Below are 21,681 nucleotides of genomic sequence, written 5' to 3' on the forward strand. Positions count from 1 at the left end.
AGAGTGCTGGGTTTAAAGACGTGCGCCACTACACTTGGCAACAAAAATAAATAAATAAAAAATTTTAAAGGCCTGTTGTGTGAAAGGCATTTGCTTACAAAGCCAGCTGTACAAAGTGGAGCATGAGTCTGGAGTTCATTTGCAGTAGTAGCAAGAGGCTCTATCTGTTTCTCTTTCTGTCTCTCAAATATATATATATATATAATATAATATATAATAATAAAATATATATTATACGTATATATAATATATAATATATATTTTTTTGAGGTCTGGTGGCTCAGCCTTTAATCCCTGGGCTCTTGAGAAGCTGGTGTAGGAGGATAGCAGTGAGATTGAGGCCAGCCTCGGCTACAGAATGAGATCTTGTCTATAGAAAATAAGCACAGCCTGGCGAAACAGTGGGAGCACCTATAAACCCAGTACGCCAGGAGGGGGAGGCTGGAGAATTAGAAGTTCAAGGTCATCTTCGGCTAGCCAACCGCAAAAAAAAAAAAAAAAAAGTCCATAGAAGGAATGTTGGGAGGTAACCCCGCGGGGAAGGAGGCCGAGCGAGGGCGGCGCGCAGCATCGCGCAGGGAAGCGGGAGACAAAGGGCCGCCTTCTCCCTCCGCGCCCCCGCCCGCGGCTCCCGCCCGCCCCCGCCCGCGCTCCCGCTCCTCGGACGCCCCGCCCGCGCCCCCGCCCGCGCCCCCGCCCGCGGCTCCCGCCCCGCGCCGCTCCTCGGACGCCCCGCCCCCGGCGGCCGCGGGTTCCGGCCCTGCGCGGCCGCCCCGGCGTCCGGCCCGGCGGCTGGGGGAGGAGCGCGGCCAGCCGAGCCCCAGCCTGCGGTCCGGGTGAGTAGGGAGCAGGCGCGGGCTGCGGCCGCGGCCCGGGGAAGGCGTGCTGCCCGCCCGGCCCGGGCCCCGCTGTGGCCGTGGCCCTCGGGTCCGCGAGACTGCGCGCGGGGGAGCCTGCCCCGGGCCGAGCCCGCGCCCGCCCCGCGCGGACCCTCCGTCGGGGAGGAGAGGAGGGAGGCGGGCGAGGGCGAGGTCCCCTCCGCGGAGGGCCGGCTCGGAGTCGGGGTCCCCGGAGACCGCGCGGTCGGGGTGGCCCGTCCTCCTCCCTGCAGCGCTCGGGACGCTCTCCGCCCGGACAGCCGCCGGGTAGAAGTTCCCAAACTTCTGCGGCTCCCAGTCCTTTTGTGCGCTTGAGGAGCCCTTGTTTATATGGGTCTGACTGATGGCAGATAGGTGATAGATACTGACACTTGCCGTGTATAAATAAAACTGAGATGTTTAGTATATTTAAGAACATTAAAAATTAATAGAAGACTGTATCTTAACATAAGTTTATTTATTTATTTTTATTTTATTCTTTTGGTTTTTCGAGGTAGGGTCTCAGTCTAGCTCAGGCTGACCTGGGAATTCTCTGTGTAGCCTCAAGGTGGCCTTGAACTCATGGTGATCTTTATACCTCCGCCTCCCGAGTGCTGGGATTAAAGGCGTGCAACACCACGCCTGGGTAACATAAGTTTTTGTTGTTGTTGTTGTTGTTGTTAAATACTTGTATTTTACAAAGCAAAGTTATTAAGAGTGGCATTTTACATTGCAGCAAATCTCTGCTTACTAGAAGACAGGTTGCTTAGATCTGCTTCTGCATTCGATCAGCTGCAAATTACCACGTGTCAGGGAGCTTGGGTCTGAAAATGTGAGGATGGAAAAGCCAAATACTTTTAATATTATTATTGTTTGCCTGCTGGCTAGTTTGTGAGCCTCTAAGTGGGGAGTGTTAACCCCCAATATTGGGACCCTGCTTAACCTCATGTTTAAAACCAAGGACTAGGTCCACACTTAATGACACTGCTTCTGCCCCCGTGAAAACTTGGCAAGGCTTACACATGGCTGGTTTCTATGCATGCTGAGCTGACCAGTCTGTCCATCAGAATTGAAGAGTGATTTGACAAACAGGACTTGTGAGTTCAGAGAAGTGCCTACAAAGACACCGTGCCAAGTGTGGAGGTTGGTGTGAGCTTACCTACCAGTTGAGAGGTTATTTGTAAAACACCCCAGCCTGTTCCCCTCTTTGTGGCTGTGTGGTTGCTAGCTTTGGATCTATTGGAATATGCAACCAGTCTTAAGACTCTAGCTTTCCCCTTCCAGAGGTTTGTGGTTGTGGGTGGTCCTTCCTCTGCACCTGCTGGAAGCAGCTGTTTGCATTTTGATGAGTGATAGGCAGATGGACTGCTTCCCTGGATTCCCTCCTTGACTTTCTGCTGCTGCACAGGTTTGAGGTCAATCATATACATAGATACATACATCAAAGGGGAAAAACTCCAACTCTTTCCTCTACCAGCAATTTACCAGATGCTGCAGCTGATGCAGAGAAGTGACATGTCACTCATGCTGTTTTTAAGTCTGCAAAGGGGAAGGGGGTAGGGTCTAAACACTTTTGGTAGTGGTGCCACACTTTATCCTTCAGTAGATATTTTGTGACCTCTTTGTCTTGTGCTTAGTTCTGTATGGGATGCTGGGCAAGTAGTGAGCATAAAAGATGTAGGTCTGTCTGCCTGGAATTTGCCATCAATATCATAGGTAGCTACTGGCCTGGTCCTGTATGAAGAACAAGATGCTATAATAGAATGGGGCTTCTAACGCGTATACTAAGGAAACCAGATTTCTGCACTGTGGAGATGATTAAAACTAACATTCTTTAGCATGTGCCCACTTTGTTTCCTCAGGAAAGTTACTTCCCACCTGAGATTGGTTACTGGGACAGCCATCCCTCAGGACATGAGTGTCTGTCTGACTTTACAGGTTTGGGCTATTGGTAGCAGGCATCCCAAACAACCCGTGATTTACTGAAGATGGTTCATAATAACATTTGTTCATGTCTCTTCTCAGCTCTCTGTTCCATGGCATTACGTTGTTTTTAGCTTGGAATAAGCCATGATAAGAATATGCACACTGTGGAAATTGGCCAACACTGCAAATCTGGGCTCTTTGTTAAACATTTACCAGCACACCATGACCACTGTCCAGAGGTGCTTTGGGTCGCTTAGTTTCTTTTACTTTTAGATGCTTTTAAAACAAAGAAACAGATTTCTTAGCTGAACAAAGACACTATGTGATGTCAGGTCTTCCAAAATGTTTGGTAGAGACAAAAACTTTTAAAAATATCCTACAATATGGGATCAGTAGACTTTTTGTTCAAGGGGCAGATAGGAAAAAGCATAGGCCTCTAAGACTGTGTGGTCTCTGTCTCAGCCGAGCAGCTCTGCCGCTGTTGTGTGAAACATCACAGGCAGTATGCAAACAAAGAAGCACGGCTCTGTTCAACTGCAGCCTTATTTACAAAAGCAGGTGCTCGGCCACCGTTTGCAAACCCCTGTACTAGAATAAGGACAAGGAGCCGTGTTTCAAAGGTCATTTTATAGAGAAGGAAATTCTGTAGGGCTTTATCCTGGGACCTGATCTACCACAAGGATATATCTTCAGGTAGGAACTACCGAGGTTTGGGAATCGATCATAAAAGAATCCACAGTAGTCTGTGTAACGGCAGCCTACATATGGTCAAGTTTGACGAGACAGACATGGATGGTGAGTGGGAATATTCATTCCCAGCTCCTTTTCTGAAGCCATCTCAGGCATTACATTGGGGTGGATGAACCTGCATTCCAGTTCAGTCAATGGATGTGAGTGTTCTTTAGCAAAACTCAGGAGCATCTCTTAACAACTATTCTGACTTCAAGGGCAGGAACAAAAGAAAGGAAAACAAAATCTTCCTTACACTTGGCTATCTTCTACTGTGTGTTTATGTGTAGTATACGTGGGCATATTTGTATCCATGTATATATACATAAGCTGTTTGTATGTGTGATTATTCTCCCAGAGATTCAAAGTAGCCTCATAAACAGAAGACAGACATATCAAACTATTAAGAGTAGCCAGCTATGGGCTGGAGAGATGACTTAGTGGTTACGACACTTATGAAGCCTAAGGACCCACGTTCAGTCTCTCTCTCCAGATCCCACTTAAGTCAGACACACAAAGGTGAGGCAAGTGCAAGGTTGCACATGCCCACTAGGAGCGCAAGTGTCCAGAGTTCAAATGCAGTGGATGAGGTCCTGGCATGCCAGTTCTCTCACTCTCTCTGTCCTCTCCCTTGGTCTCTCTTTCACTGTCTTTAAAATAAAATGAAAATTTCAAATAAATATTTTTAAGAGTAGCCAGCTCTGAGTAGTGAAATGGGGTGGAACCAAATCAGGGAACATTTCCTTGTTATTTTTATAATACTAGATGCCTGTCTATCCTATAACATTCATTTGTTGTTTTTGTAACATAAAAACAAAATTGAAAACTAAATCCTAATAGTATATATCTACTCTTTAAAGGGAGTTAAGGGTATTTTTTTTTTTTAGTAATAGTGCAGCATCTACCCCTCTCCTAGTTAAGACAAGTTACTTTATGATATCACATCTCTGAATTAGTATATGTAATACTTATGGTTTATTTATTTATTTATTTATTTGAGAGTGACAGACACAGAGAGAAAGACAGATAGAGGGAGAGAGAGAGAATGGGCACGCCAGGGCTTCCAGCCACTGCAAACGAACTCCAGACGCGTGAGCCCCCTTGTGCATCTGGCTAACGTGGGACCTGAGGAACTGAGCCTCAAACTGGGGTTCTTAGGCTTCACAGGCAAGCACTTAACCACTAAGCCATCTCTCCAGCCCATACTTATGTTTATTACTGAAATTATTAGTTATTAGTTAGCACAAACCCTCTTAAGTCAAAGTGTTTTATTAAACAGTACTAATGTTTGGCTTCAACATTTGTCCAAGGTTAGAAGTACTAAATCAGAGTGTCCCCTGGTAGGCCATGGTGAAACCTTACACTAGTGTTACAAAATACCGTTGTATAGTTTTTGAACTAAAAAGTCCCCAATGCAGGTCCGTTTCCCTGTGATTCTGTTTCCGAGGAGAGGAGAGGGTGCATGTGCATGTGTGTATGCGTGGATGCACGCCTGGGCAAAGGAGGTGTATTTGTTGAAATGTTGAGTGTTTTTCTGGTGTTAGCGATAGGGTTTTTTAGATTTTTCTTGAGCTTTCCTTATCATTGCTTTCATGCATGAACAAACAGGGACTCTGGTTGTCTGAAATCAGCTCTGCAGTCGCTTGTGCACGTAGCACACTGAGGACACAGCGGCACCCATGCTTCTTACGCTGAGTTACCAGCAGCCTGCCTGGCAGCAAATCCCTGCTCAGTCTTTCTCCCAGAGGGAGGAAAGTCAAGTAAGGAGAACCAGGCAGGAGGAACTGAAAACAGTCACGTTGACCCCTAGAGTCACACTGTGCTCTGTCAACTTCCTGAAGTCTGCTATGACCTCTCTTCCCTCGACCTAGAAGTTAGAAACCGTCATAGGTTTAATAACATCAGCTGAACATCTCCTACCCTCCCTCCTTTCCTCCCTTTTTTCTGTCTTCCTGCCTTCTGAAATCTTGGGCACAGATGAGTGGAGAGGACTCTCGAGTGTAAGCTCTCCTCTTCTACACGTACGAACTGACCGTTATTTCCTCGCAGATGTCTCTTCAGCCTCACTTCTCTGGTTCCTCTGCCAGGACTTAGCATTTCACTCCCAACTGTTTAACAACATAAAGTTCTTAGGTTCCTTCTTATGTAGCAAGCACTGGCTGCCATTGGGAAGGCCTTGGAACTGTCCTAACATCAGCCAAACAGAACTTGCACACTCCCTCTGTTACCTTGTAAAAAAGCTTCTGCTTTCGATCGTTCTTTCCTCTGCCCCAAGACTAAAGCTTGGTCTTTCCTCCTGTGGTTCCTTTCTCAAATCGCAGTTGTGGTTATTTTTCTCTACTAACCTTTCTTCTGACCCTAATCTTACTATAATTAACTTAAAGATACTGCTTATCTTAGTCTCTCTGTTAAATTGTAGTCTTTGTATAGAAGAAGGATTTTCCTGCTCTTTCTTTCTCTTGTGGTATGTAACAATACTTAATGCAAAAATAATACTCAAATACTTACCAAATTGATCAAATTATTGGAGAAAAAAATTTAAGTATAACAGCAATCCATCACACATTTTCATGCATTGCTTAGGGCCAGGAATAATATCTCTCGTTTGCATGGATTTTGAAATATTTATGGAATTGTGATGAACCATTTATTTATTTTTAGGAAATATTTGTTCACTTACACATCTGTAATCTCTAGATCTTGTCTAATCTTAGAATGCTTTCCTTTACCTCACCCCAGGAAAAATACTTAAAAGTTTAAAAAATAAATAATATTGGGTCACTTTTATTAGAGAAAAGTAGTTCTTGACTGTTTAAAATGTATATATTTAAATCTATTCTATTTTATTTATTTTCAAGGTGAGAGAGAATGAGAATGGGTGCACCAGCGCCTCTTAACACTGCAGATGACTCCAGATGCATGTATCACTCTGTGCCCCTGTCTTTATTTGGGTACTAGGGAATTGATCCCAGGCCATCAGGCTTTTCAAGCAAGGGCCTTTAACTGCTGAACCGTCTCTCTAGCCCTGTGTTTCTCTCTTTGATAGGAGAAGTAGCCTACTTTAGCAGTCCATGAAAGGGCCAAGTTCAGCCCTGTGAAGAAACTGCTAGTCTCATGGGTTATGTAGCGCATGGCATGGCGCTCCCTGCTTGCTTCACGTGTTACCTTCCCGAATCATCCCAGCAGCACGTTATCTGGGCAGAGAAGTGCAAAGAGGCATTGCTACTTAAAAAAAAAAAAAAGAATTAAGCTGAGACTAACAAGCCAGAGGGAATCTTGTCCACAGCAATAAGTGACAGAGTGTGACTAAAGTGCAGGTTAGAAACCAGAAGAATTTGGGATTAAATGTTGCAACTGGCAAAGACAGAAAACTGTTTTGGTAAGCATTGTATGTGTGGCTCTGAGAACTGGTTCTTGTTCATCTGAATGCCTTAGGATGATTGTCATGGTGTCTTGTTCTAAGCTAGCTGTTTCTCTGGGTCCTCATGTTCTCTGTAGACTGTTGTCAAGTTTATGAAGTTTATGCACACTGATGACTTGGCAGACTCTGCCTGCGAGCCATGGAGCTTTTCTCCTGACCTCAGGAGAACTCTGGGCTGGGCTGTCTCTGCAAAGTGTAACTTGCCTGTGCCGTTGCTGCAGTAGACTTATGGAAGTATGGAAGACAATCATTCATTATCCTCCTATCCTTTTGGTGACCATTATCACGGAATTTCAAAACAGGGCACATGTTGTGACCAAGTTCATGCAGGTGTGTCACTGAGAGAAGTTGGCTTCCTACCTGCTTTTTGGTTCAGAGGAAGAGCAGTGGATAAACCATTGCCAAGAACCTGCCATGTGCACAGGTTACCTGGGGTGGCGAGATTGCTTGTTAAGGTGAGGTCAGCACTCGCCCTGGAGTGGAGGGGGCCGTTTCTCATGACTATGAGTGCCTGTGAGGAGCCGGTCATCTTCTGAGTGCTGGTGTTGCCTTCATTAGCCACTCTAAGCTACCTTGTCAGAGTGACCAATCACACAACTTTTGCCAAATTGAAGGACTTTTGAGGGAGCTTGGCGTTTTAGGGTTTCAGTTTATTTTAAAGTGGATTTTAATTTTCAAACTCCATTTTTTAAAACTTGGATCTTTGTATATGTGTTGTGATTATTCTAGGTGGGAGGCCACGTGCTGAGTATAGACGGTGGGTTCTGTCATCGGAGGCCTGAGTTTGGCTCTCAGCGCTCCTGGTGTGATCACTCACCAGAGGCCTTGGCAGTTGACCTAACCCCTCCACTACTGTCTTGTCACCAGTAAAATGGTATTTTGGTCTTTGTCCCAGAGTTGCTTAAAGACTTTATTAGACTTTGTGGTGAAGTGTTTAGCTCCACAATGGCAATCCCCACCTTTGTATTGGAGCCATTTCTGGAAAAATGTAGCTCTTTTTCTACAATGCTGCTTGTTTGCTACCATTCTTCTAAACTTCTGTCCTAGCCCTATCTCCTGAGCTCCAGGCCACTCATGGTACTGTCTTCATCCCATATTCACCAGCTCTAAAACCAGCAAGCTAGCGCCATCTTGCACATTGGCTCTGATACTTTTCCCACTTGCCCTGTTCTGGTTTTGTAACTCTCCCCCAGATCTTTTCCCTCCTGTACTTCCTCAATGATTCTGTCCTCAGCTTCTGATTTGGCTACTATGAAACCTGATTTAAAAAAAAAAATTATTCATTTATTTATTTGAGGAAAGAGTAAGAGAGAGAAAGAGAATGGGCACTCCAGGGCTTCCAGCCACTGCAAATGAACTCCAGACACATGTGCCACCTTGTGCATCTGGCTTGTGTGGGTCCTGGGGAATCAAACCAAGGTCCTCTGGCTTTGTAGGCAAGCGCCTTAACCGCTAAGCCATCTCTCCAGCCCAAAAACCTAATTTCTTGGTACCAGGCTAATAGCATCCTTGCCTCGAGCCAGTGCACACCAATGCCATGTGATCCCTGAAAATCACATCTAGTCTTGAAGATTGTAGCCTGAAATCTTTGAACAGCGCCCCCCCCCCCCGCCCCGCCGTGCCTTCTGTGTAAATTTGGTTCTTTGAGTGGGGTCCCTTGTGATCTAGACCCTAATTACCATAGTTTTCTTTCACTTACATAGAAGGGCATTATGATTCCCACACCACCACTCTTTTGTGCGTGTATATTCATTGTTCTCTGCTAACATGTTCTCTCATCAGCCTCCCATCGTATCAGTGTGGTTCTGGAAGGTGCTACTGTTGCCTGGCCCTTCTCTGCCCCATGGTGGACAGGGCCTTCTCCTTGGCTGGATGCCTTTCATCACCCTGTGTCCACTGCTACTGTAGCACAGGCTGCAAGATACTCTATCACCTGGCTGATACGGTTGTCAGAGTGTGGCAGAGGAGGATGGGATGTTCCTCTTTCATCCTAATGAGCCACAAATACCGAGCTTGTGGGTGGATCCCCATCACTTCCTTTTGTTAGACAGTCCTGAGAGGCACAGCACCAGACGGCTAAAATTTTAGTGCTTCTATTACTTGTCACATCTTTGACCCAGTGAAATGAGAGTCACATGTAAACTGTGCCACTGCGTGTCACTGAGATGGAACTAGAATACTGTTGCCTAAGAGTCTGTGGCCTGCAGTCTGTACTCTGTAGTTCCCATCCTGTCAAGCCTACATCTGGGTTCAGATTTGTACCTCCTGAGAGGCGGTCCTGCTGTGGGGCAGCAAGTGCTGGTCAGCAACCAGGAGCACCAGGTCCTCCTGCCTCTTACTTTTCCCATGGAAAATCAATGAGACGGGCGTCATAAGTGGAGCTTCTGGGAACTTGAGTCATCATTTCCTGAGTCCAAACACTTCTGAGGTCCTGATGAGACCGCTCTGGTCTCAGTAGCTTGGTGAGCACACAGAGATAGCGTGGCTCTGGGAGACCTCTGGCAAGGGCACTCACAGCCCTTTGTGGTAACATCCTTTCTGATTCCTAAAATGTAAGGCCAAAGTTCATCACAAAATAAATTAATGAGCTTGAAAACGTCTTCAAGTATTCCTAAAGAATGAGTCTCAACTAGTCTGTAATTTTTTTCAATAAATAAGGCTGCCTGCCCTGCTTTATTCCTCTCTTCCTCAGGACAAGCTAGACAAGATGTATCCTGTAATCCCATCACTTGGTCAGATGAGGGAAGAAGGTTGAGAGTTCAAGGCCATCCTAGGCTTCATAGCAAGACCCTGTCTCAAAAAATGGCAGGTAGATACCACACAACTTAGATCCAGCAGGACTTAGTTGGAGTCTGTACATGGCACTTTTTAAGCCCCACTAATGACCATAAGATCATTATCCAACCTTATTGTTTAGATTGTTGGTGGGAAGCTGAAGCACTGGAAAGTTATATGCCTAAATTATTACAGTGAAACTAAATTATTTAACAACCATTTTAAGTTTTTTAAAAATCTAGAAAAATATTTAAAAAGAAAAGAAAAGGTTTATTGGTTAAAGTACCTGCCAGCAAAACCAAAGGACCCAGGTTTGATTCCCCAGTACACATGTAAAGCCAGATGCACAAGGTGGTGCATGTGTCTGGAGTTTGTTTGCAGTGGCTGAAGGCCCCGGCACACTTTTTTTCTCTCTCTATCTGTTTCTCATATAAATAAACAAAACATTTTTTAAAACTGAAAAAAAAAAATCTAGAAGTATGTGTAGGTCATTCTGGTCCATTGTTTAGAATAGATAGAAGGTTTGAGAGGAAATAGGCCAGTAACTTTAAATGTAACAAGAAGAAACAAGTTACTGATAGTGAAGCCTTCTGAAATAGGCAGAGGCATTGCTCCAGCTCTGTAGCAGCCATGCACCTCACATGAAATCAGTGCTCCAGGAAAATGGGTGCTGCTGGGTCTGGTTACTGTTAAGAGCCATTCCTTTCTCCAAGACCCATTCCGTGCCACTCGTTGTTTTCTATTCTGAGCCAAACAGGCCATTGTTGTTCGGGCTTCTCTTTCTAACGATCCTCTACGTGCTGGTGTCGCAGGAGCCTGGCACCAGGCCTAAGCTATGAGAAACAAACAGCTGAAGGATCATAAAGTTGACCTAGCCTCTGGGAAAACTTAAGCACACTTAATAGTCCAGTTTTTAACATATGTCCCCATCACATAAAAGCACAGGAGGAGCGTTTCGAGCTCATCATTTGTGAAAGCCATGGACAGCCCATGGTGATTTTGCTGCCTCACGTGGTCTGACCTCAGTGTTGTTTATGCTTACATAGACGTCCTTGGAATCTTTCCTTTGACAAAAATACTGTTCATAAGTAGCATGTTTAGATACATCATAGTCAGCTTGGGAATGGGACCAATTAATTTTTCTTTAAACAGGAAAATAAATAAACACAGCCAGCTTTCCAGTAAACTGAAGTCAGCCCTAGAGCTGTGAAAATTCACGATGAATATGTTTAGGAAGGTATAGGAAGAGAGACGGGCATACCACAAGAAATACTGAAGAATTTCCATCTGTTCACATAGACTTAAAATCTATATAGTTACTCCAAGCAAACAATCCTGAAGGTGTGCTGTCAGTGCCCAGACCACAGAGGCGGTTCTCACCTCATCACCTGCAGGCTCTGTAGACAATGTAGTCCTCCGAAAACTGATGTGTGGCCCCAAAACGGAAATCCAAAAACCCCATACTCTATCCTTTCCCCACTATTAACAAGGGTCTGCTGCTTAGGGCCCTCCTGTGCCCCTCCTGAGGTGCAAGTGCTGGTTGGCTGTTGTGCCCATGAATCTCTGTGCTTGCGCACCATCATAAGGCGGCTTAACGGGGCTCGTCTCTGATGGCAAGGGCCAGTGAATCAGAGGCTCATTTATTCCATAGGCTGGATTGAAACCCTATGTTTGCCCTGCATCATTGGCTTTCAGCTAATACATTGCACCTGTTCCAAACATCTACACATCGGGCTTTGATGGATGACCACCATAGCATGGCGCCTATTGGGTGCTGCTATAAATTATTCACTGTCAACTGCAGTGTGCATGGCCCATTATGATTTTCGAGCAAGACTGATGGCTTACATCTATCCAAGTACTGTAACCTCTATCACAAAACCACTTGCAGGATGGCCGACTTGACACGTATATTCAGTCTGGAGTCATATATGGCAAAGCTTCCTGGAGCAAATGGGAATTTTGTCCACCATGTAAGCTGATGAGCCTCTTATTTTGCTGTAACCACTGAGGCTCACACTTGTGCCAGCACAGTTAAATTGTGCGTCACATGTTAGAGCTGTCACTTTAGTGAGGGGAAATTCGTAGACTGCAAGTCCTCAAGTCCAGAGAGAGGGCAAGGGTGGCCCCAGCCCCACCAGGCTTACAGAACTGACTCATCCATATCAATATCTCAGTCACGTCCCTTGAGGAGGAGAACATTTGGTCACCAGAGGCCATCCTAGTGTCACTCGGCTTGGCCTGTCTGGCAGAGAAGCAGTTTACAAATGAGAATATTCACGTGTCTAAGAGACAGATGGGAAATACTCCACCTCACTGGCTAGTAAAGTGAAGTTTGGCTTTTCACTCTCTCAACTTGGTGAAATGTAAGAGCAGATTCTATGCTGGCTGGTTTGGGCACCTCTAGTCATGCTCCAGAGAAGGGTCAGTTTACCAGTGCAACCTTCCCCAGATGAGCTGGTGATGTGGGATGTGGTGAAGGTGGCAGTCCTTTTGCTCACCTGCTCAGTTTGTAAGGGAAAACAAAGAGTTTATTTCAGGTAATGGGTTAGGGTCTTGCTACGCTCTGTGTCCAAGAGCTGTAGTGTTTGAAAGCTAATATTTGGAAACAATGTAAGTATTTTAATGAAAATGATTGAAATGAGTTAGTATAGACGTGGTTGATAAATTTGACATTAAAAGTGATATTAACTATCACACTTGCCCTATTGATACATCTGGTGAACCGCCTACCGAGCAGCAAAGGGAGGAACTAGCACTGAACTCAGTTGGTAGATTATGTGCCTGCCATGCACGAAGAAGCCCCGAGGTCAACCCCAAGCACAGGAGAAACCAGGTGGAGGTGCGCACCTATAATCCTAGCACTTGGGAAGTGGAGGCAGAAGGATCAGAAGTTTAAGGTCTTCCTCAGCTACACTGTGAGTTCTAGGCCAACCTTGCCTATCTGAGAAAGTGTGAGAGGGGGAGGAAGGAAGGGAAACACAAGGAGAAAGAAAGAAGATAGGGAGGGAGAGAGATAGAGAAAAGGAAAGGGAGGGAGGGAGAGAGGGAAGAAAGATTAAAAACCAAATCGAAGCTGGGGTGGTGCACACGCCTTAATCCCAGCACTCGGGAGGCAGTGGTAGGAGGATTGCTGTGAGTTCAAGGCCATCCTGAGACGATGTAGTGAATTCCAGGTCAGCCTGGGCTAGAGTGAGACCCTATGTCGAAAAAAACAAACCAAAAAAATTGAAATAAGTTTATAAACAATATGTGGTATAATCTTTTATTGGAGGTGTGGATACAAATCTAGATCTCAACTATAGTGCTGTAGAAGATGTTTATTTTCATCTATCCAACTTGATTTTTTTTTTTTTTAAACATGGTCTCATTCTGTAGCCCACTGATCTGAACTTGCCCTCTTCCTACCTCAACCTCCCAAGTACTGGGGTGACAAATTGAGACACCACGCCAGTTTCATGGTCTTCTCTTTCCTCTACACAGGGCTTCTATGTCTTTGTATAACATAACCAAACTTACCAGTACCCAAGAAAGTGTGATTTCATGGTAGTTTAGTGTCCTACTGTTACTGGAGGGTGAGGAAAGAGAGCTGGGGACAGGGTGAGAGGGAGGGTCTTACAGTTTTGAGAGGAAGTTTCTTTGTGGCAGGAAAGACATGACAGGCAGCTGGGCATCATATATTGTCACATCAGCTGGGAGGAAGCAATAAACGTGAGCCGCTTCACTGTGAACACCCAGTAAGGAACTAATAAACTTAGAGGCCGCCTCCTCTGGCAAGGCAACATCTCCTAAAAGCCCCGCAATTTTCCTAAGTTGCCACCAACTGGGAAACAAGTATTCAGCTCACATGAGGCTATAGAAAACACTTCATTCAAACTACCACAGTTTATATTATTCTATAGCTTTTGAAATTTATATCACTAAATGTGTCTTTGTTCACATATATTCTGTGAATCTAAGAAGTCATGTATTTGATATTTCTACCAATAAAATTTGTCCTTCTATGCCTCTTTGGAATAACTGTTTACCCAGGACAGGTTGTCAAAAACTTAACCATAAGTTATTTTTCCAAAGTTTAGTGGTCGGTCAGCATTCCAGAGCTGTGAACTACATGGAAGTTTACTCAGTGAGTGTAGAACTAACTTCACAGAAGAGCCTGTCCACTGTGCTACATACATGTCCATGGTACTTTTTCAAAACATTCCATGAAGTATGTTAAACATTTGTTTTCCTATAGGAAATGTGTGTCTCATTGGCAGAAAGATCATCTGTATTCCCCTCTTGGTCTTACCACTAAGGAATCTCATGCCCTAAACGATCACTGTTTGCCAGACTATGTGTCCTCATCGCGAGTGCTAGGTCATCGCTCAGGTTTTGTGCAGAAAGTTCACCATCGTCTGGTCGGTGTCTTTGCCTTCTCAGCAGCCAGGAAGGTGTGACCAGGGTGTGGCGATAGGTTGGTGCCATGCTGCTTATCCACAAGTGAAAGTTCCAGATCCTGCAGGTTTCCTCAGCTAGGCCAGGGTCAGTGAACAGCACGACTCTCGGACTCTGAGCTCTCCTTCCCACTTACCACAAGTATGACTCGTCAGATTCCTGTCTTGGATTTGCCTGACTACCTCAGATGAGCCTGTGTCCAGCATTTAGAATATTTAGTATTATTTTAGTGATTCCCTCTAAAACCCTGGTGTTTGAACACTACTTGCCAGCCCCAACTTCCAGTGTGCTGTGAGAATCCTGATGTTACTAGTCACCCAGCAGGCACTTCTCAGTGGGTTAGCTGTGACACCTATGAAATAATTGTCTTCACTCAGAACGTAAGTGCAGCAAAGGGCTTCTGAGAGGGTGCAGGTATCTCCTTTAAAGTAACTAATACAAGAACTTGTCACGAGTCTTACTTGATTCAACAATCAGGTGTGAGTGTTCCACAGCCCTGAGTACTAACAAGCCCAAGCTCTGAAAAACTGCTTCAGCTTCGTTGCTAGAAGGTTTCACTGCCTACTCCGCTCTGTTCTACTCCCCCCACCCCACCTCCACGCAAAATCATGTCCATGGAACAGAGAAGGCCGCAGTCTGACCATACCCCCATATATGCACCTTCCCACTTCCAAAGGGTGGGGGGGAGGATAATGTGCCAACCCTGCCTCCCAGACCCAGAGCTTAGTTTCCAGGTTCTTTCCTCTCTCCCTATTACTGCATGAGATTAGATACAGAGACAAGAGGCAGGAACAGGGCAGTAGAAGAAAGGGAACAGATAAGAAAGGAATTGACAAATGAGGCCTATGCTTTCTGTGGGTGTGGGTGTGGGAAGTCGGCAGGGCCCCCTGGCCAGTTGTGTACTGCCAAGATAAAGCCACAGATCTGAAGTAGTTTTGGAATCGGCAGCCACTGGCATGGATGGGGTGGGATTTGGCCAGTGAAAAGTCAGCCTAGGAAGCATTGAAAGTGTTGGCTGTGCCTATATTCAGTTCTTGGTCTGGACCTGTTCCCAAGCTAAAGGTCTGTCACCTTACTTCCTCTTTGAACTGTATTCATTTTTGGCTTTCTCATGGAATCACCAAACCACTGGGACCTCCTATAAGGAGGTTTGCAAAGAGTGATCATGTGGGTGGAACTTGGAGTAACTCTAGATTCCTGAGCCCTGGGATTCATGTGAAGGGGTTATTTCCCAACTTCAAAGCAAAACCAGTTTTTAGTTGCTGTAACATAGCCATGATTGTTTTCTACTGACCTGTGGCTCATTAAAGATTGCCCAGGAACATGGGTCAAATGTCTGGCTCAGACTAGGTGGTGAAGGACCAATGGGAAGAAGTTGTGACAACTTCTACATTCAGACCTAAGCTGGTCATTTTAGGATTTCTTATGGCTCTAGGGGCAGCTGAGTGACCTCCAACCAGCATCACTTATGTAGCAGGAGCCCCTGTGTGTACAGAGAGTGGACAATGGGAAAAGCTAGGGTTTAATACCTCACTCTGAAGCCCAGCATGGTGGTGCACATCTAACCCCAGCACTCACGTGGAAGCTGGAGGATCAGCAGTTCAAAGCCAGCCTGTGCTATGTGAGACCTTGTCTCAAAAATAAAATTACACTGTGCGTCTTAGAAGATGAATGCTCTAGGTTTTACCATCCCTCTGAGCTGTAGTCTGCACAGTGGTAAACAGAACTACAGTGCTGAGCCCAGTGCCGTAAACCTTTTCCACTTCTGACCCCTTTTTTCCCAAGGTCAAATCAAACACTTAATAGTAATCATGAAGATATTTTAAAACAATTCTTTGGTATGCATATAATTTCATCATTTGTTAAAGACAAAGCAAGTGTCCATTCTAATGAGATAGATGTGTTTGTTTCCTTGGCACTGTGGGATATAGAACATCTTGGACATTTTTAGAGGTGACATATTTGGACTTAATAACATTAATTAATTAATAATATTGCTTCATATAAATACCTAGGACAGAGTGGCAGGAGTATGTTTTAGGGCCATGTTGTCCTCAAGCCAGAATTCATTTATTGATCTTCTTTTATGAAACTCAAGTTAGCAACTCAAACAACCATTTTTAAAATCAAGCATTTGGGTCCAATCCAAAGATACCATAATTTGGGTCCTGGAGAGGTGGTTTCATAGTTAAGGCACTTGTCTGTGAAGCCTAAGGACCCGAGTTCAGTTTTACAGGACCCACATAAGCCAGATGCACAAAGTGGTGCATGCATCTGGCATTTGCTTGCAGTGGCTAGAGGCCCTGCCATGCCCAATCATTCTATCTCTCTAATAAATAAAAGAAAATATTTTTTTAAAAGATAGCATAATTTAACATTTAGACACTAAAACATGATGGTAAAATATTAAGTCTTTTTTTTTCTGTAGTTAAGCCATTATGTTTTTATAAGAGCAGAAAACTTCGTATTGTATGGTGAAAACATAGCAATTCCCACGTAATAGTCTTTTATCTGAGCCAAGGTGTTGGGGCAGCATGGGTTGGAGCTGCATGCTGTGATGGCATGCACAGTACACGTGTTCTGGGCCAAGATTGCAGAGGTCTGGGACTCATTTCACATTTGACTTTGAGTTCATTTTTAGTGTGCAGAAACCTTCACTGTTGCCAGACATTCCATGACCCTACACTCAGATACATAATCCCACATGCCTTCTCTAACTTCTTTAATAGCATTACTTCATGGCTGTAACAGAGTTAGCTAATTACCTTGTTTCTCAAAAAAAAAAAAAAAAAAAAAAAGGTGAGGACAGACTAAGCTCTTTATACAAGCAACCTTCTAGAGGAGCCAATAGGTCCCTCCCTATATCCATCTTACCCTTTTTTTTTTTTGTTGTTGTTGTTGTTGTTTGGTTTTTGGTTTTTGGAGGTAGGGTCTCACTCTGGCCCACGCCGACCTGGAATTCTCTGTTCACTATGTAGTCTCAGGGTGGCCTTGAATTCATGGTGATCCTCCTACCTCGGCCTCCCGAGTGCTGGGATTAAAGGTGTGCGCCACCACGCCCGGCCCTGTATCCATCTTGAGACACGAACTGGCTTTGCAGGGCGATGGGAGTAGCAGGAGTCGTTAGGGTCAGCACCTGTGAGCTATGGGAAAGGAAACCAGCCCGGCGGCTCTCACAGAGCGACGGTAAATGTGAGCACATCGTAGCAATGGTTTAGTTGTGGAACTGTGGCAGACTCCGGACACCTGGCCCTCGTAGGCCATGAGCCCGAGGGAGGGACAGTTCAGAAGTCCTTTAGGTTTCTGCTACTTCCTCGACTGCACTCGGAAACATCCCCCACCCCTGCAGCTGTGCTGCTGTTAATCTTTTTTTATTTCTTTTTTAAAGCAGGCAAAACAGTAGTTTTACAGTTGGAGTGGCTGTTATTTAGGGTGGAAAAATTGAGCCTGAAAGTTGTAGCATGGATGGCACATCAAGAGGTGTACTAGCAGCATGTTTTTTGTAAATACATACTTTCTTCAAAATCATTAGTCTCGTTTTCCAAGCCCATAGATTTGTAAACTACTTCAGACACGCTTGCTCATTAAACAGAAGATCATAATTTCCCAGTCCTGGCTCTTGCCCCGCTGACTGAAGATAGATCTCCTGCATTCATGGGGCGCGTTACCTTGCATGCACACTCGCCTCACAAACTAAAGCCATACTCTGCACACAGCCTGCGTTTCTGTACAAGATCCCCGCCTGCTCCCTGGAGTCAGTACCTGCGTGTGGCACCACCGTTTCATGAACTGAGTCAGGTTTCTCTGCCGGCGTGCCACTGCAGCAGCTGTGATCTTGGACGGGTATTAGGATCACCTGGGCAGCTCAATCTAGTGAGTGCTGCTGTTGTCCAAGGCAGGTATTCAGAGTCTGTATTAGAACAAGAAAGTTGCCCCACTCTCAGGCCATGGCCTTGGGACATACTTCGATAAGCAGGGTTGTTGGTTGTCCCTGGCCACCCTTTCTTGTTCAGTTTCCATAACACAGTTCCTAGAGGAGGAAGGCAGTTGCCTCATATTGGGTCAGGTACCTTCCCTCTCTTGCCAGGTGGCAACTGCTGTGAACCCATGTGAACCATGAGAGGAGTTCAAGGAAAATTGCTGGGCTGCCCCAGGCCTGTCACAGGTACCGGACTCTTGTCCCTGTTTCACTGGTAACTTCCAGAAGACAGGCTGCTTTGCAACCAACTGCTTCTTGCCGAACTACCTAGTATAAACTGAGTGCCCTTTATTAAAATGCTTGGGACCAGAGTTGTTTCAGATTTTACATAGTCCTAGCTAGTGCAGTGGTATGTACCTATAATCCCTACTCCAAGGAGGCAGAGGCGAGAAAATTGCCCACCACATGTTCAAAGCCAACCTGGTCTGCATGGTGAGACCATATCTCAAAAATAGCTTTTTTAGGGCTAGGGAGATAGCTTTTACTGCAAAGCCTAACAGCTTGGGTTCGACTCCCCAGAACCCATGTAAGGCTGGATAGACAAAGGTGGCTCACATGTCTGGAGATAGTTTGCAGTGGCCCTGGCATACCCATTCTCATTCATTCTCTCTTTCTCTCCTTGCAAATAAATAAAATACTTAAAAATATTATTTCAGAATATTTTAGAATTTGAAATACTTGCATATGCATAATGAGATTAGTGGCTGAGACCTAAATCTCAACATGAAAATATTTAAGCTTCATGTGCACTTTGTATACATAGCCTATATGGACTTATGTGTACGTTGACACTGCTCTGTTCTAACTGTGACTACTTCCATGAGGTCAGATGTCACATATTATATGTGTGGCATGACATAGACACACAAAAGTTACAGATTTCCAATCACTTTAAATATCAGATTTTAGGTTAGAGATACTCATTCTGTGCTGGGCCTTGGAATAATAGTTATGCAAATATCCATTTCTTGCCGGGGTGGTGGTGCACTTGGGAGGCAAAGGTAGGAGGATCACCGTGAGTTCAAGGCCACCCTGAGACTACATAGTAAATTCCATGTCAGCATTGAGCTAGAGTGAGACCCTGCCTCAAAAAAACAAAAAAAAAGTGTGTGTGTGTGTGTGTGTGTGTGTGTGTGTGTGTGTGTGTATATATATATATATATATATATATATATTCTTTTAAAATTCTTAATACTTTTAAAGCTTTTATGTATATACAAATAAAATGCAAACATAGCCGGGCGTGGTGGCGCACGCCTTTAATCCCAGCACTTGGGAGGCAGAGGGAGGAGGATCGCCATGAGTTCGAGGCCACCCTGAGACTACAGAGTTAATTCCAGGTCAGCCTGGACCAGAGCGAGACCCTACCTTGAAAAAAACCAAAAAAAAAAAAAAATGCAAACATTACTAAAGGCACATAAAAACTAAAAGTGTCTCTTCATGTTCTGACTTCTAGGCCCTTGTTCCTATTAAGATAATCAGTTCCTTTTTTGTTTTGTTTGGTTTTGTTATGTTTTTCAAGGTAGGGTCTTACTCTAGCCCAGGCTGACTTGGAATTCACTACGTAGTCTTAGGGTGGCCTTGAACTCACGGTCATCTTCCTACTTGTGCTTCCCAAGTGCTGGGATTAAAGGCGTGCACTGTCAGTGGCTAGCCAGTCCCTTTTTTGTCCTTGGTGAAGATAAGGCTCTGACTGTGGAAACAGGACATACTTCTGACTGACAGTGTCCTCACAAAAGGTCTTTTCTTGTAAGGTCATTTATTGATCCTTGTATAGTTGTCATTCCATAAATGTGTTGAATATTTAAATAATTACTCATAAGCCTTAGAAATAAGCAAGGAAATGGCTATTACTGTCTTAAAATTAAGACTATTGGGGGATGGGGCTAGAGAGATGGATTAGCGGTTAAGGTGCTTCAAAACCTAAGGACTCATGTTTGATTCTCCAAGTCCCATGTAAACCAGACTCGCAGTGATGCAAGTGAACAAGGTTGTGCATGCACACAAGACAGCGCATGCGTCTGGAGTTCATTTTCAGTGGCCAGAAGCCCTGGTGCACTATTTCTCTCTTTCCCTCTCTTGCTTGCTGTCTCTGATAAAAATTAAAAATAAAAATACTTTTTAAAAAAGAATATTGGGGTATGGATTGATTAGTGAGTTTTTGCCTAAGAGGACTAGCTGAAAGCCATTCAACTGACTCCCACCCCGATGTGTGTTTTTCTAAGTGGTGTTGTTATTTGAAATCATCTTTTATATGTGTCATGTACCCAGGACCAGTGCCCTCTCAAGGACCCTGCAAACAGCTAAAGCATTTGAGCTGATCCCAGCACAAAAGGAAAGAAGAGGGAGTGGGGGAGGGAAGGGAGATTCCCCAGTGCCAGCATACTCTTGCCATCAATACCAAGGCATGTCAAGAAGATGTCTACAGTAGTGGTCAGGTTTGTTTAAAATGCTACACAGAGTGCAAACTAGAAATGTAAGACAATGTCAGAAAAATCCGCTCTCATCTCCACTTCAAAAGTCCAAGTCCCATGTAATTGCATGGTACATGAAATGGACTCTTCCCACTGCCCTACCCACGAATTTAGATTCTCATATCTAGAATTTTTGTGAGATGTAGGCTCCATTTCCCTTCGTCTGCATCAAATTAGTGGAAGAATGCTGGAAAGTTGTAGACATAGGACAAAAGATATTTGGGGCTCTGTACCGTTCTGAGAGGGAAAGTCTGCTTTTCATGCGCAGCAGCTTCACAAAATCCTATTATGCTACAAATACCACTCTTGTTCATCTATATTCCACCCACTTCCTGTTAACAGGTAATAAATGATTTCTTGTTAAATTTTGTTTAATTTTATTTACTTATTTGAGCGGCAGAGAAAGAAAAAAACATGGGCATACCAGAGCCTCCAGCTACTGCAAACTCCAGATGCACACACCACCTTGTACATTGGATTACATGGGTCCTGGGGAATCAAGCCTCAAACTGGGGTCCTTAAGCTTCACAGGCAACCACTTAACCACTAAGCCATCTCTCTAGCCCTGATTTTTTTTTTAAAGATAAATTCTCCCTGTAGCCCAGGCTGGCTTCTCGCTCACTGTGTAAATAAGGAAGACCTTGAACTCCTGATCCTCCTGCCCCCACCTCCAGGTGCTAGAATTACAGCTGTGGGTCACTGCACCTTACTTCATACACTGCCAGAGATTGGATCCAGGGTTTTGTGCCTACAACACAATATAACTGAGTACCCTCCCCCAGCCCCAAGCAATTTCTTTTAAGTTAATGTGTACCATAATTGTTACAGAGAGCCCAACTTCCAAAAAGAAAATTAAGTTCTCTTCATTCTCGGGGACCTGTGACCAATACCGATCATGAAGAACCCTTTTGCACACCTTGCTGAGCCCTTGGACCCTGCGCAACCAGGAAAGAAATTCTTCAATTTGAATAAATTGGAAGACTCAAGATATGGTAGGTATATGGGTTTATGATGCAATTGCTCTGACTATAGTTGGAATCTTACTTGTATAATATGCAGATTATGAAGTTAATTAGCCATTAG

General features: G+C 44.6%; 1 protein-coding gene across 1 annotated transcript in view; it reads left to right on the forward strand.

Annotated features, from left to right (window-relative positions):
* Window positions 1–752: 752 nt before the first annotated feature.
* Aco1 (aconitase 1) overlaps window positions 753–21,681 on the forward strand; it is a 58,669-nt gene continuing 37,740 nt past the window's right edge. The window contains exons 1-2 of the mRNA XM_045153230.1: window positions 753–836; window positions 21,427–21,590. Coding sequence (XP_045009165.1) covers window positions 21,494–21,590 — 97 coding nt within the window. The 5' untranslated portion in view covers window positions 753–836; window positions 21,427–21,493. The remainder of the gene's footprint in view (window positions 837–21,426; window positions 21,591–21,681) is intronic.

This window comes from Jaculus jaculus, chromosome 1, assembly GCF_020740685.1.
Source record: "Jaculus jaculus isolate mJacJac1 chromosome 1, mJacJac1.mat.Y.cur, whole genome shotgun sequence".
Classification (NCBI taxonomy): domain Eukaryota; kingdom Metazoa; phylum Chordata; class Mammalia; order Rodentia; family Dipodidae; genus Jaculus; species Jaculus jaculus.